Here is a 15,805-nt window from a genome sequence, read left to right on the forward strand (position 1 = left end):
CTTGAAAGTGAGAAGAGATTAAACCAGTGTAATAATGCTTTTTTGGACATTGATGGAAAGGCTGTAAAAGGAAATTTTGTTAAAACCACTAGTTTATTTAGTTGCATAATAGTCAAATTAGATTTTTTTAGTGCTCAGTACAGCTTATTTTAATTAATTGTATGAACAAAGTTATTTCTTATAAATACCCACTCTGCACTCTAGGTGGTGTACTTCAGTATTATAAGAAGTAAAATTGCAATCACCTGGATTTCATCGTATGAAAATTGCTACATACTCTGCTTTTTGGGCACTCTGTGGACCCCTGAGTTTCATGGTACAGTGTTGAACCATTAACAGTTAAGACTGCCTTGTGTTTTTGTATATAAACTACAAGCATTCCTGAACAGTCACACTTTAGAAGTAAAATTTAAATTAAAAGCTAGGAAGACAAATCCTTCATCTTGAAACTGTAAAGTTATTATCATATAATAAATATATTATTATGTAGAAAGTCTCTTACAGTAAGTTCAGTCCCATCAGCCAGACTGTAGTCAAAATTGACTCCCAGAGTGAATTCAATATCTATGGTACGGAAGTTGCTTGATTCTTTGATAGTAAATTTGTTTCCGTCCTGTTGAATAGTGATCTTCAGATTATCATGGGCTCCTAACTTTCTTTTCATCACGTTAACACCTAGAAAAATCAATTAACATCAATCAGAAAAAAAAAAAAACCAAACTAAAAAAACCCATAAATATTTGTCTCTTTTTAGTGACTTTTATGTGGTCAAGTGAGTTTATTCCAGCATTCTGACCCGAATTTTTATTCCTCTTCATTTTTTTTTATTGAGGCCACATTCACCAGTACAGATATAATACAAACCACTAGCCAACTGGAATGTTTATGTTTATATCCATACAATGCACAGTTGGTACTAACTTAAAGTAAGTAGCAGGAAGTTAAAATGACTTGAATCATGTGTTTTTATAAAATTGAAGAATGATGATTTCCTCCCTGTGTAATCTTTAAACTAGTTTCATGTTATCAAAGTAATATTCCTGCTATAGAATGCTGCTCAAAGTTTATCATTCAAATTCTCAGAGCCTTTTCCTCAAATGTAGACTTAGAGATTCTTTCGTCTGCTGAAATAAATCTGGTGGAATTAGTTACATTGCTTAAGATTAACGTAATTAACATTGGAACATTTCTCAGTATCTTCCCCCCGCCCCCCACCCCCAGAGAATGTTTTGAAAATAAATGCAATAAAGTATGCAAGGGCAGAGCAGCAACCAGCAAAAGGACAGGCTGACCAGGAGGTAGTTCACAGGCAGCTTGAGTTGATACTCGGCCGTAGTGGTATTATTCTTGTAGAAGGCATTGGAAAAGTAAGACTTACCCATCACCTCCATGAACTTTTCATAGTTTTCATTTCTGTCTATTTTCCAAGTACCGTTAAATGCCATGTTTCTGTCTGTAGGAGGACCGCTCTGAAGTAACATATCTTTGCAAAGAGAATTTATGTACTGGCTTATCTTGAAAGCAATTTACAGGATGATGTGGCTGACTAAAGCTCAACTGATGCACTGATCTTTTCAAGGAAAAGTTTACTGCAGTTTAATCGAATTTCCAATTGTGACCACGCTGCTTGCTGAATCTCTCCCTTATTGCCCCCAAATCATGGTGGTATCTTTATTGCTCATCTTCATAAAGACTTGCTAATCCATTCATTTTATCCACCATGTTTGAGTTGTTGTAAAAATCAGCTATCTAGTGAAAGCAATAATTAGACTAAGAAAATTTCCTGACATTTTCTGTCTCTGTTGTATCTTCATGCTTGTGGGACAATCTTTATGCAACTGGAGGAAATATATTTACCCAATAAACCAAACACAAATTCTACTTTGTTATTATTTGGTAGAGATCTGTTCTGCTCAACGTAATAAGCATGGGGCAGAGGATTTACTGAAGGTTGTTTCAGAAAACTATCCACTTACTTCTTGTCTAGTGCTGAGCTATGAAAATTGGGATGATATTCTCTATTCATGTGCTCACTCTTTAATATGTAGTTTAAATTCTGAGCAGTTTCTACAAATTTTCTTCATTATAATGCATTCAGTGAATGCTATGTGCATCTAACCCATTCCTACAACAGAGAAAGATGTGCAGCTAAGTGAATTTACCTAATGTGATTGATTTCCATAGGTCCCAGATTTTGTCTGTTGAAGGATAATGCAGAACTTGAGTCTTTCCTGACTTAGCTGCTTCTTCCCCCACTCCCCTTCCCTTCTAATTGATGCTGCTTGAAACGGAGCAAAAGTATTGACTCAACTTTTGTCTTTACCAAGTTTAGGGTTATAATTGTTCTCTTCACATGGATGGCATCAGCTTTGCGATCCATTAGCTTCAAAATGTAAATGTAAATCCTGAATGCCGAATTGGATTTTACTTAGCAGACAGGTGATGGGTTGTGCTCTATTTACTAAATTTTAACAGTGTCTCACATTATCATAATCTTGTACGTCTATGGATTGCGGCCTGGAACAAGAGGTTTTACTGAAGTGTAACTATAAATTTAGAACTTTCCTAGCTATACCAGAATAGTGTGGCTTTTCACTCTAGTCAGCTTCATTTTGAAATCAGTAGTAATCTGGCTAACAGACTGGAGAGGAAAGATAGCTCAACAAGTATTTCTCACTTGATGAAAAGAAAAGAAAAAAGAATGTAGGTTCACGTTGTTGCAAGTGATGAAGGGAAAGGGGCCATACTTGCAACCAAAACAGGGTGCTAGAAGCTGCCCATGCATTAGTTAATTTTAACTTTTCCAGACTCTTTGGTCTTTTGAAAGATGGGATTTGGTGCAAGCTAGTCTGTTGTAATTGTGAACATGTCGTATTCCAACTAGAGCTATTCCAGTTCAAGAAGACTCTCCCAGCAGTAATTTGCAGAGGATCTCTCAGATCTGTGCAACAGAGCTCCTTTTATGGGTGTTTCCTAATTCCTTTCATTTGAAGTGAGTTGGGGTTGTGGACACATGTCCTCTTCAGGCTGCAAGCTTGTCCTCCACTGTTTCAGCTGCTGTCATTCGCCTTCCTCAAAGCCATGGTCTTCCATCTTAGAAATGCCTTTTTTTCTCTAAAGCTAGGAAGAACCTGCCACTCTTCTGTACCAGCTACCTGTTCTTTCCTCTTCCTACCTTTTGTATTCCTGTCTTGCAGAGTAAAGAAGCCTGCCAGATGGAAGACATTCAGGCTGTTTACTCCTAATGGTGGTAAGGGAAGTACCTCACAGTATCTATTTAACAACACCATTTAGGTCTCATTAGGTGGTTTTTACGTGCAGTTTCTTCCCACGTTTTCATGCAGTTTTTATCACCTTGACTTACATTATTCTAAAATAAAATTTGCAAAGAAGTAGGCATCATTTTGGTAGGAAAAAATCCTGCCTCTATATAAATATTAAAATTTCAGATTTAACATCTTTTGTGAAGGACAAAACTGAAATACTGCATCTTGCTGTGAACTGGAGCATTGTCAGGTACAGGCAAGACATTTGACTTGGGCTAGCACGTATATATTTCCCTCTGTAACTGGAACTGGGTAAAAATCAGCCAACTGTAAAATGGAAGATGAGTAGTTGTGTTAGCATGGTGCTGAATCCAAACTCGGGGTCTCAAAAAGTGTCATAGCCCATGCCCAGTGCTGTGCTAATCCTGGATGCCCGTCCTACTCTTCAGCCAGCTCAGAAAATGGACAAAATGCGTTTCTGTTAGAGTCAGATTATCTCTTTTTGTTGCATCAGAGTGTATCTTGACCTTTGTAGTTATCATTGTCAATCTGTATTATTTATGTAGTATAGACACATAAACAAAAATACCTGATGTCTGGTTATAGTTCATCCAATTTATTGCCGCTTAACAAAATTATTAACTCGCTTTACAGTCTTTGCAGAAGGGTTCTTTCTGACAGTGGTGTAGTGCAACTTTTGAACCACTTCTGTTGTATCCAGTAGAAAATTCACACTATTTTAGCATATATGAAGTCTAACAAATAGGAAATTACCTTTTATTTTCAGCATTTCAGGAAAGCTTTTCTACTTTTTAGGTGTGTTCTGCATTCTCTCCAAGAACCTGCTGATTCATTTCATTTAAGAAAGGTATCTGAAGTAGTGTTTATATATTTAAACAAAACTCACGTTACTGATTACTTTCCTCATTTGAATCCAGTCTATCTTCTTAATCTCTGAAAAAAGAACTCAGAGTAGTGACGTTCTGCGGGTTAAGTATGAATTTCTACATCGAACGTACTACATCAGTTTTTCTGAACCTTAAAAAAGGGGGAGGGTCTTCTGAAGCGAGTCAGCTAACAGGAAGATCTCTCGGATGTGCTTTTCCGGTCAGTTATCTCACAACTTGCCTTTCCCCCCTTGCGATCCATTGGTGTCCCTCAGAAGTCAGGCTAACCAGCCAACTCCAAAGCTTTTCACCATGGGAGCAGCAAGTAGCTGGGTCCTGAATTTCACATCAAATCTTGTTGCTCCATTTCTGTCCCATTTTTCCCTTCCTTAACATTTCTTTTCACTGGACATGAATCCTATGGATCCTGTTCAGATCAGCCCCACAGATCTGTCATTTAAGTAGGAATCTCTACAGGTGGTCAATATTTATGAGTTTCATGGTGTCTCTACATTGGTGTAGCACTGACAGCATAAAGAACTGTTCTTCTCTGAGGTCGGCTGGAATGTCAGTGCTAGAACAAGCAGCCGTCTTTTTAATCTCTCACAATTTACATGAGTTAGGATTATTAATGCACTAAAATCTGACTTCAGTTTTCTTACACGTACTAGATTAATATGATAACACTTTATTCAGAGTTCTTTTGAGTTCCTATAAAAGCTGAGTTTCCTTCTAAAATTATAATCAAAATTGGTTTTATAGATTTTTTATTTTTTTTTAATGTTGGAATATTCCACAACCTTTTTCCTTCTTCTGTCTACCTCTTCCTTGTGTGGTTTTCAAAACAACGATTTTTGCTTAGATGGTACATTGCAAAACTTGGGTTTTAGTATTGGTGGTTGCATGAAAGTCACGAAAGCTAAGGGTGTGTATTCTTGGCTTTGTGGCTTTCTTCAACGTGCCAGCTTCAGAACGCTGAAAATGGACAAACTTACTAACTTTGAAGTTTGATCTTCAAATGAGGTGAATGGAAATAAATTATTAACTTATACGATCATGCCAATCTCATCATGCCAGTTGGTGATAGTCACACCAAGTAGTATTATGATGGTAATTGACAATGAGGTTCCAAAGATCAGGGTGACAAAAATGCTTTTGCAGTTGCTTATATTTGTCTATCCTATTTATTGTTTTGTAGCTTGTCTTCAAGTTGTTGTGCCTAAAATTAGCTAGGACAGTAGAACTCAGCTTTACCATGGAGTGATTAAGGCTTGGTGCCAGCATAAATATAATATACTTATGTAAATATTATTACATATAATAATATGTATTGAGAGAGATGAATTCCTGTTAAAACCATGCAGATTTACTGCTTTCTGTCAGGTAGTTGTGAACTGACTTGGCAGTGTTTATGTGTGTTTTCTACTGCATGATTCTTTTGTATGTCTTTGGATGGATTGCAAAGATGGTTGGGTACTTAAATCATTTAAGTGCCCCTGGATCCCTTATTGCGAAGTTTTGCTAAGCATTTAAACCACAGTACTCAACTTTATATATCAAGCCAACTTTAGCATAACTATGGGTTATAGTTATGCTCCTAGCAACAAGGAGCTCGATGGAGCCTAACTAAAGCCATCTCTTGGAAAAATAATTCCTAAGTACATATTGCAATTGGATATTGTATTGCAGCAGGATTAGATCAGACTTGAGCTAGATTTTATTCTACTCCAGCTGCCTGTTGGCTAAGTTTCTGGTTTTATTTTGACTCAAGGAGAATCTCCTGGATGCTGCTAATATGCAATCTATTTGACACGAAGATGCAACATTTGACGATTACTTAGAAATTTCCAGTGAGTATAGATCCATATGTCTGATTAGTTAGTAGTGGACTGTGGATCTTAAAACTTGCTCTCAAGTGTCTGTATACACTCCTTTTCTGTGTAATGACTCTGATCCATAAAGTGCTGCATTTTTTTGAGAATTGATTATTGGAGAGAACCGAAGTGCATGAGCTAATAAGATCCAGGTTGAAAAAATCTAGAAGCAAAATGCAGGATTTTCTTAAAGCAGTAACAGCTCTGGTATTTACTTCATCCGTTACTGCATGCTAAAATGAATCCTAGGATTTGGGCCTACAAGTAAACTGGGGAGAGACTTTTTACAAGGGCAGGGAGTGATAGGACAAGGGGCAATGGCTTTAAACTGGAAGAGGGAAGATTTAGATGAGATATCAGGAAGAAATTCTTCCTGGTGAGGGTGGTGAGGCACTGGCAGAGGTTGCCCAGAGAAGCTGTGGGTGCCCCATCCCTGGAAGTGTTCAAGGCCAGGTTGGATGGGGCTGTGAGCAACCTGGTCTGGTGGGAGGTGTCCCTGCCCAGGGCAGGGGCGTTGGAACTGAGTGGACTTTAAAGTCCCTTCCGACCTAAACCATTCTGTGATACGATATGATTCTATGATATGATTACCTAGAATGGTAGAATCTAGCCTAGATTCAGTGAAAAGACGGTGACAGTGAACAATTGCCAATGAAAATAAGTGTGCTTTTCCAATAAAGTTTTTATGAATCTCTGAGTATTAGTGCCATTTGTCACTTGTCACAGAGACTGATATGTCAGTTGAAACACAGGGCTTTGTGCGTAGGCTCATCTGAGGTATTTAAGTGTATATCTCAATATTCTTTTCCTGTGTTTTCCAGGCAAATACTTAGTAGCAGGCAAATTTATGGAAGTAGTTTCTTTTTTATTCAGAATATGAAATGTGATCAAAGGGTGGGGTTGAGTTATAGTCCAATGAGGTAACAGTGTGCAGTATTGAAAGTCTGCATCAGTCTTTTCAGTTTCTCCAAAATTTGAACTGGACCTTTAGTTCATTTCAACATAGCTATTTGCTGATGATACACTTTTGCTCTTGATTATGATATAGCTCCAAACTCCACCAAAGATTATTGTGATTAACTGGATTAACGACTTGAATCTAATCTCATCTGTAAAATAGTGAGCTTCAGAGTTGTCCTGAGCACAGCATAATAGCAAGAGAGCACCCTATATGGCTCAGATATTTAAATATTTGTATATCCAAAAGGAAAAGATGGCTTCAAGACAAAATACTCTTTTCTTCATGTCTCATAAAAGCCGAACGGACACCCAGATCCTGGTTCTATTTCCAACTCGGAAATGGACTTTCTATGTGACCTTGATCAAATTAATCCCTCCACTTATCTGTAAAACGAACTTCCCTTCCATTAAAAATCCTTGTATATCCACAAAATAATCTGCCGGTGACTCATCTACTATGAAAAAGGATTCTGAAGAAATGCCTATATGCAAATGTATTGTGTAAACCAGTGGTATGATTTAACCATGGATTTTACTCCTAGTTTTTGTTAAATATCTTTGATGATGTTAAAGAAAAGAAACCTGTGTAAAATACAGATCTATTTATCAGCCATGATGAACCACTGGGTGGGCAGTAGCAGGCTATGGCTGAATTGATTATCCTCATATTTCAGCAGGAAAGATTTATCTTGACTTGATAGTACAGATTCAGCACAGAAAATAAGGCAGCTGTTTGGAGAACAGTTCAATCTCTCAGGAAACGTAAAAGTAAATTTTCCTGTTAAATAAAATAAGAGCCTTGGAATAATGGGGGAAAGCATGCAGCCAGGTATTTAAATAAATTCTGAATTGTAGATAGTGAAGTGAAAATTTACTGTATTTATAACTTGTGATATTTTTTGAGGGAAATTGCAGTTCTAAAGTTCCGTACATGCTAAGAAATGCTGCTCTCCTCTGAAGGAGGAAAACTCAATGGCTGTTAGATTCCATAAATTTAGATCCTAAAGCTTACTACTGTAACAAACTCACACATTTGATTTATTTCCGAAAAATCTTAAAGGGTGAGATTTCACAGGAATGTGAAATGCATGTCAGCAATAGCTGTCACCACTATTACTAAACATACAGCTGGAGGAAGAAGCTATTGTCTTTTCCATTTGTTAAAAAGGCATCGTAGTTGTACAAGATGTGAAAGACCGAGTGCAATATTCTTTTTTACCTCTTCAATAAAAACACCCTCGTTGAAGGGTATGTTCTTTTCTGGGCTGGGTAAGAAATGTATTCCAGTACTCCTGTTGAAAAGTGCGCCACTTCTCAGAAATGAATTCAGACATTCAGTAGGCCAGCGAAGACGAAGCAGGAGCATGACTAGGTTGGTGAGTGGGCTGGGAAGATTGTAGTCCCAACAGCAACTGGTTAGCCGGTAGATGTAGATATACATAGGCAGTTGTTCAGTTGCCCTCCTGAACTGCAGTTGGTTCAAGCAAGCAGTGCTTGTGTTTTGTGCTGAGCTAAATCTGGCCCTTCATGACTTTTTGAATGAGCCTGTTGTTTGTCAGGGATGTACATACTTTCTGGTTTTGCCTGGAGCTAAAAAAAGTCAAGCCAGGAGTCTTGCCGGGGAGAACCTAATAGGCAAAGAACGGAAATTGCCGAGAAGCCCATTGGTCTAGAACTACTTCTAGGATCAGCAGTTCGCACGTGATGAGGCTTTTGTTTGACGATTTCCATCTCTCTCACTTGCTGCCCTAGTTGATATTTGGGCGCAGAGGATGAGGATGGATGTGTATGACAGTTGTATTTGCCGGTTCTACTTACCCAGGAAACGAACTGGTTTCTGACAGCTCCTAAGCACAGCTGCAGCGCTCCCTAGTGGTTAGTAGCGGTAAATTGTTTTTTCCTCTTTTTAAACGAGAAGTACTTTACCACTGGCACATCTCAGTAGTACTTATAAATATCGTGATATTAATAGTGAAGTTTTTCTCTCCAGGATTTCTAGGACCTAGAGAAGTTACTATAAAATACAAATTTACGGAAGCAATTACTTGAATCAGGAAACAATAAGGTGTTGAAAATTCAACCTCAATAGTACTCATTAAAAAACAGTAAAATGTGACATCATCATTTTTATTTTAAAGAGCATGAGAACAGTACAAAGGGAAGAATGAGGAAATAAGTAATAAGCAGCAGATTGACCATAGAAAATAACCTGACTCTATTTTCTCTATCAGCTGTACAGTAAGTAGGACTAATGATCCTCTTAAGTAATGTAACTAGTTTTACTAAATAGTCATAGGACAGAAGCAAGCGAGAACACGTAACATTCAGAAGACTTTAATACTGCTTAAAGGCAAAACATAATATACAGAGTAACCCCGTTAACCTAGTACAAAAATACTGTGCCCAGAAACTATATATTTGTTCAAATATTTTTAAAAGATAAACAAATACAAATGGACAAACTCAGTGGCGAGTGACTGTGATTAAGATTTTTATTAAACTACAATAGAAATGTATATTAAAACTATTTACAATGCATTTCACACTACATTCTTTAAGAGACACATGCAGGTGTCTGCCATGTGAATACATAGAGGGCTCAAATTCTAACTTCAGTTACGTCTGTAAGGTACCGTGGGCATCAGCGGGAGTAGCTGAATACAGCAAAGAGCAGGTGAGGCAGGTGTTACCAAGGGTAAGAGTTTGGTCCCTCTTCATAGATAAAAAAGGTGAATTTGACTCATTCTTTCACTTCCTATACAGCTCAGTCCAACTCCCACTGAGGTAAAGGGGAATCATATAATTGACTTCAGATGGGCCTTTGAGCATGCCTTAGGCCCTGGCATGACAAGCTCATGCTGTGAAAGTTAGTGGAAACTAGCTATTATATAGCATTGTCACATAAATACACATTTACAAACAGTGGTACTTAGACATGAGTTTCTCTATGGAAACAAACTTCTTTATGTGGAAAATAAACTTTCCCATGCAATTTCCATTCATCTAGCCATGACAAAGATAAAATATCTCGCTGTCACAATTTGCTGTATTTAGCAAATGTCACTAATTACCAGGCCAGATTTTGTGATGTTTCTTGTTCCTGTGAAAGTCCAAACCAAAGAATCCAGCCCTCATTATTTATCTTACTCTGGCCAAACTAATTTTTTTAATTCAAGCTCCAATGTTCAGGCTTATCTTTCAAATTAGTGCAAGTCCCTGAAGAAGTACAGCAGGGAACTGTGAAATAAAGCTGAAACCTTGTGGAATGTAAACTGCATGTGATTTGACATCAAGAAGAAACTACAGCATCACAGAGATAAGACTAACTAAAGCTAATGTATGAATTTGCCTGAAATACTAGATCTTATAAAACCTTTAAAAATGTATGAATTTATTATGAGTGAGGCATTTTTCCCCATCAAAACTCTCTGCTATCTTCTCATGCATATCTGCAGGGGACACCAACCAGAACACTCAGGCAACATCCCCTAATTTTAAGGGGCTAGGTCTGACTCTTCGTAATCTTTCTGTATAATGGGTTGGAAAATCAGTTACCTGGTAATTTTGAAAAATCTTATATATAAATTAGACTGTTCTGATTTTGTCATTTTGTGCCACTGCCAGGTAAAATGCATTGGATTGGAGTTCAAAAGTTTATTTTTACATGCACGCAGTTGTCAGAGGGTGATGCATAAAACCAGGCTTCAGTCTTCTCTTCTGAAGACAGATCAGCTAGTCATCAATGGAATAGATTATTCACTTTTGTCACTAGCCCACTTGTATTCTGTGAAGATAGGAGAGTAATCTGCTCTTAACTTTAAACTGCTACTAATTAAAAATCAATACCATCTCCAAAATCAATATTATTTTCCCATCCTTGCTTTTATTGTGTGAGATAATAGAAAACCTAGACATTCTACAGCAAATATTGGGCGTGTAACTAACTTGTTGGAAAAGAAGTACTACCTACAGCTTAAGAGCCTCACTGTTATTTTTAATAAGAGGTAGAGTTAATCAGTAATATTGTGTATGTTAATATGTATGACAAGTAATTTTTTCAGAAGGGGAACAAGAACAGAAAGAAAAGTGTACTTTAAGCATTAAACTGTGCTCTGGAGTGACTTTACAAGAAAATATGTCCATGTCTGAGAACAAGTAGGATACTAACTTGGATGTCACCATTGAGACAAGTGTTAAAAATTATTGGGCAAATTCTGTACCCAAAACCTTAAATATCACATTTCACTATGGCTTTAATGGGCTTAAGACTGAACTGACAAAGTGATAAAATCCATTTCAGCTTGTTTCTTGTATAATCCACACTGATTGCTTTAGCTGGACAATAGAAGTTGGGGAGAATATGTTTGAGACCCGACTCAAACAGTTAAGATACACAACTCATGATGAAATTAATGGCAGCTGCATGGCTGTAATCCACTAGCTGGGTTTGAAAATGTTGAATTCTGAAGGCAATAAATTTCAGGCAGAAAACAGCCTGGCTTTTTTTCATATTGTCACCTATCTGCATTATGAAAGGAATGAGCTATTTCTGCAAACAGTTCTCACAAAGCTGTGACACAAAACCAGCACACTCTGCCTTCAGGCGGAGTGAAACACTATATAAACAATTTGATCACTCTGTGAAATTTCATGAAGTACAGCAATCTATGCTTCTGAAGTTCTTAAACCAGTAGTTTAAAGAGTTTGGTTTTGTAGAAGTATATACAGATACAGGTGTATTATGACATTTAAATGGTTTATTTACTAGGAACTGTATTTTTGTGTAAGTTCCAATCTTTGTAGTTGAAGAGATTCTGTGGGATAAATGCGTACAGATACATAATTAAATATATGCACATACTGTATAACTGTGTTCATTTTAAGTAAACATTTGAAAAAAATGCAACGTCATGTCTATTTTTTTCAAGTTAAAGGCATGAATCCAGCACTCCTTTGTATTAGTTATAAATTTATGTCATAATAGAGCTTTGCTGAACACACGATATAGCAAAGAAATGCTGGGATCTTAATGTAAATGATATGTCACTACACTGTAATATCACCATAGTTGATCTGCTGTGTTGTCACCATGAATTACTAGTCTCAACCATACTAGCAAGAATACACCTTTATATACATATACTTTATTCATATTTATATTAAATAGGTATCTCATCAGTTAATGTAATAATTATATTTCAGTATCTCAAGCATTCAAGGAAAAGAATATACAAGGACTATGCAAATCCTGAAGCAAAGTTTCCTATTTATCAAAAAGTACCTAAAAACTTTTTTTTTTGGGGGGGGCGTGTTATGGGAGCAGGCTACTGTCATTTTTCTGCATAGCCATGACATACTACATACATATATTGTACTGTGTATGCATATAAATACACATATGGAGCACTGCGGAACAGTAGCCCTGGAATTCTTAATTATTGTTCAGTTCCATACTTTTTTTGAAAATCTGGAAAAAAAAATCAGGACAAATATTTTTGTAGAAAAATGTTTTCAAATTCAGCTGCAATAATATATTATTTGTGGTCATTAGAGAAGTTTGAGATACAGGATTTAATCAGTGACAAATAATTTAGGTAGGCAGAAACACTGCAGACTATTAGAATACCTTGTTCTACATTTAAAAAAAAGTCAACTGTGAAACTCAATGTGGTCAAACATTTTGAAACATTTGCTTCATCTTTTGTTAGCTTCTGGTATAGTTTATCTAAATGCAGAGACTGATAAAAAGAGGTTGTTTTCACTGTCTTTCTGACCAGCTCTTACAAGGGGGGATTGATAATTTTGTGGGAAGAAGAATTTACTGCAGTTTCCAACTAGAATTTTCTGGATTACTGTGATAGAAAAAAAAACTCCCATACTTCAAATTACAATCCCAAATGTATTACTTTTGCCTAATACTACTGCTGATTTTAAGTGAAAAATCATTACTACAGATTAAAAGAAAATAACATTTTCTGTGTCTCTGTGCAGCCGAAGTTATACCTACTGCTAACCAGTCTTAGATTGCTGACATTAATCTCCTAATCCTGTCTGCCCACAGAATAGTACTCTCTTTGTATTAGTCTTTTGGTGTTTGTCTAATGTGTATATTTTCTTGAATTGGTTCCCAATTCAAAACAATTTTTATTAGTCATCTTCATTTAAATAAAATATAAATGTTGCTTTTTTTAGTAGTGCAAGATAATTGATTTCTTACTTTTCTGAATGTTAATGCCTCATATACAAATGGCAAATTCCTGTAGCATTCTTGGCTATTTTTGCTTTCAGTATTCTTTTTTCCTGCTCCTTTAAGACATTGTGATTAATCATTGTTAACATTAACTAATGCTAAAAGTGATTTTTAAAACATGTTAACATAAAACTTTCTTCAAAGTGGTCATAGCCATTTCATAATAGCACTGGCTTAAAGAACCAGTCATTGACAGTCACCAAAAGTGTGCCATTCCTGCATTATTCTGATTCAGATTTTCATCTCTTGCTCTTGCAGTCACATTCTCTTCTACTCTTCCTGCCTGTGATTCAGTCCGTTGGTTACGATGATGTTAAATTCAACTTCCAAATGAAGTTAAAACCAGCATATAAAAATGATCCTGTTTAATTTCCATTTCTCTGTGTGCTTCTTGCAGCTTTCTATGGGAGCCATTCTTCCATGGCAGCCTTTATGTTGTGACATTTCATCAACCTTCAAGCAGTTTCCATTATTCATGGATAGTTATGACACTTCTACCACAAAACTCCTAAGACCCCTATTGCCTAGTAATTCACAGGGTTTTTAAAAACTTCTCCAAATGCAAGACATTTGCTAAGACCTTCCTCTAACACGAAAAAAACTACTGGGTGCACAGATTCTGGGGCTTTTTCACTTCAAAGCAAAGTTCTGTCTCCTGAAAGAGGTTAGTATAGTATATGCTGCATTAGGCTCCCCAGAGTTAGTCCCAATCTTTCCTCTGAACCTCTGGGAAGAGAACAGGCAAGACTGCTCATTACTTTTTTAACATAACACAGCAAGATTGGAAGAGGAAAAAAGGTGCGAAATGCAGTAGTCTTTAAGATACTGGCCACAACATGATCACTAAACAACTATATACATCTATAAAGTAATAGGCTCTCGGGGACAGTCGAGTAACTGCACTTGTACCTTCTTGTGGAATAGGGTAGCAAAAACTACCCTTGCAGATCTTTTTCCATCTCAAGCAGATGTAATAAAAGAAACATACTATCTTTATATAACCTTGGCATATACATGATCATGCTATATCTTGAAATGTGGAAAAATAATACAGCAGTGGCAAAACATAAGCCAAATTCTTACAGTGTTTAGCAAAATGCAGTACTCCCTATTACTACGTCTTCTACGTGAACTTAAGCGTGTGGTTGTTAAATCAGCATCTCAGTTCCGTTTGGCTTGATTGCTTTCTCCATTAATCAGATTCTTCTCTTGTTGTTCAGCTAAGGATTGCCATTTCTGCCTATTTTTTCTACAGCCATCCAGTAAAGGGTAGCAGGCCTCTGACACATGTGTTAGGGCCTGAAATAAATTAAGAACATGTGAAACAGATTACATTTAACAACAAAATACCTGTTCTTAAAGATGACCATGAGAGAGACCAGAATAATTGAAATACGAGGTCTATCTATAGCTGAAACTGAACTTGTATTTTGAACTTCAAGGAAGGGTTCCTGCTGCACATCAAGCATGAACATGAACACAGTTCCCTAGTGCCAATAGGACTGAGCGGCATTGCCCATACTGCACTTGACACCTAGGTGCAGAAGGAACCACGGTAAGTTTGTTGTACTATGCGCAAGTGACCTGTCCAGTAGTCCTAGTGAAGTACTATGCACGGACTTTGTTTGCAAGCCAGTCCTTTGAATGTACAGCAAGGTTGGTCATAGGATGACTTTGGAATGGGAATCAGACTCGGAGCAGGTATAGTCAAAGGGACCATATTCATGGACTGTATCAACTGATTCAGAGTTCTCCCAGAAATATTTAAATTCAAGACAGTTAGCACACGATAGATAAATTACAGTTGACACTCAGTGCCTTTTAGGAATAACAGTGACTGAAGTCAATCAAATATTTTTCATGATGTGGCTGTGTTACTATATCAGAATGAAGGAAAAGTGGATTCTGATATTTAAATATAGAATTGAAAAAAAAAAGGCAATTCATAAGCATTTTTGTATGTTTTCTTTCCTGATGGAAGTGATGAAAATGTATCCTAACACTATGACAGTCAGTCCTTCCTTGCATAAAGGGTTCTGTTGGCTTTGGGAATGAAGTCACACTGTGCAGAAGTGTAAAGTGGGAGTTTAATAGTTCAGACAGTGTGAGACAGCAAGGTATAGGAAGCTGATTTGAGCGCACTGATTCTGTAACTACTGTGACCGACTGCAAAGTACACAGAGAGGAATCCTGGCCCCTCTGCTGGTCACCGTACAAAATGTAAAATCGGTCAGAATTTCACATGGAATTCAGGTCTCATTCAAATAACGTGAAATAGCAATGTCTAATTCTCCTGTAACTTTACATAGGGACTCTACTGAATTTCAGCTTATTTAAATCTTCATAGTTCCTTTTGGCTTTATAGGCTGCTTCAGTAGTTCCACTAGGCTTAATCGCATTATTCTTGATTTACACCACTGTAAGAACAATGGGGCTCTGAAATATCTCTGGAGTGTTCCTCTTTTATTTATCTGAATGTATCTAAACAGCATTTAAAACTGCTAAATGGTACTTTTTCCAATTAAAAAAATGAAGCGAATGAAACACGTTTCTCTTATTTTTTCAGAG

The 15,805-nt window shown here is 36.8% G+C and overlaps 2 protein-coding genes across 3 annotated transcripts in view; both read right to left on the reverse strand.

Annotated features, from left to right (window-relative positions):
* Positions 1-1,459, reverse strand: part of FABP2 (fatty acid binding protein 2, intestinal) — a 2,861-nt gene extending 1,402 nt beyond the window's left edge. The window contains exons 1-2 of the mRNA XM_009696784.1: positions 1,379-1,459; positions 503-675 (exon numbers count right to left, since the gene is read on the reverse strand). Coding sequence (XP_009695086.1) covers positions 503-675; positions 1,379-1,445 — 240 coding nt within the window. The 5' untranslated portion in view covers positions 1,446-1,459. The remainder of the gene's footprint in view (positions 1-502; positions 676-1,378) is intronic.
* Positions 1,460-13,907: 12,448 nt separating this feature from the next.
* PDE5A (phosphodiesterase 5A, cGMP-specific) overlaps positions 13,908-15,805 on the reverse strand; it is a 53,696-nt gene continuing 51,798 nt past the window's right edge. For both annotated transcript variants that reach the window (XM_009696786.1, XM_009696785.1), the window contains exon 21: positions 13,908-14,536. In XM_009696786.1, coding sequence (XP_009695088.1) covers positions 14,399-14,536 — 138 coding nt within the window. In that variant the 3' untranslated portion in view covers positions 13,908-14,398. The remainder of the gene's footprint in view (positions 14,537-15,805) is intronic.

This window comes from Cariama cristata, unplaced genomic scaffold (assembly GCF_000690535.1).
Source record: "Cariama cristata isolate BGI_N322 unplaced genomic scaffold, ASM69053v1 scaffold3103, whole genome shotgun sequence".
NCBI classification, from domain to species: domain Eukaryota; kingdom Metazoa; phylum Chordata; class Aves; order Cariamiformes; family Cariamidae; genus Cariama; species Cariama cristata.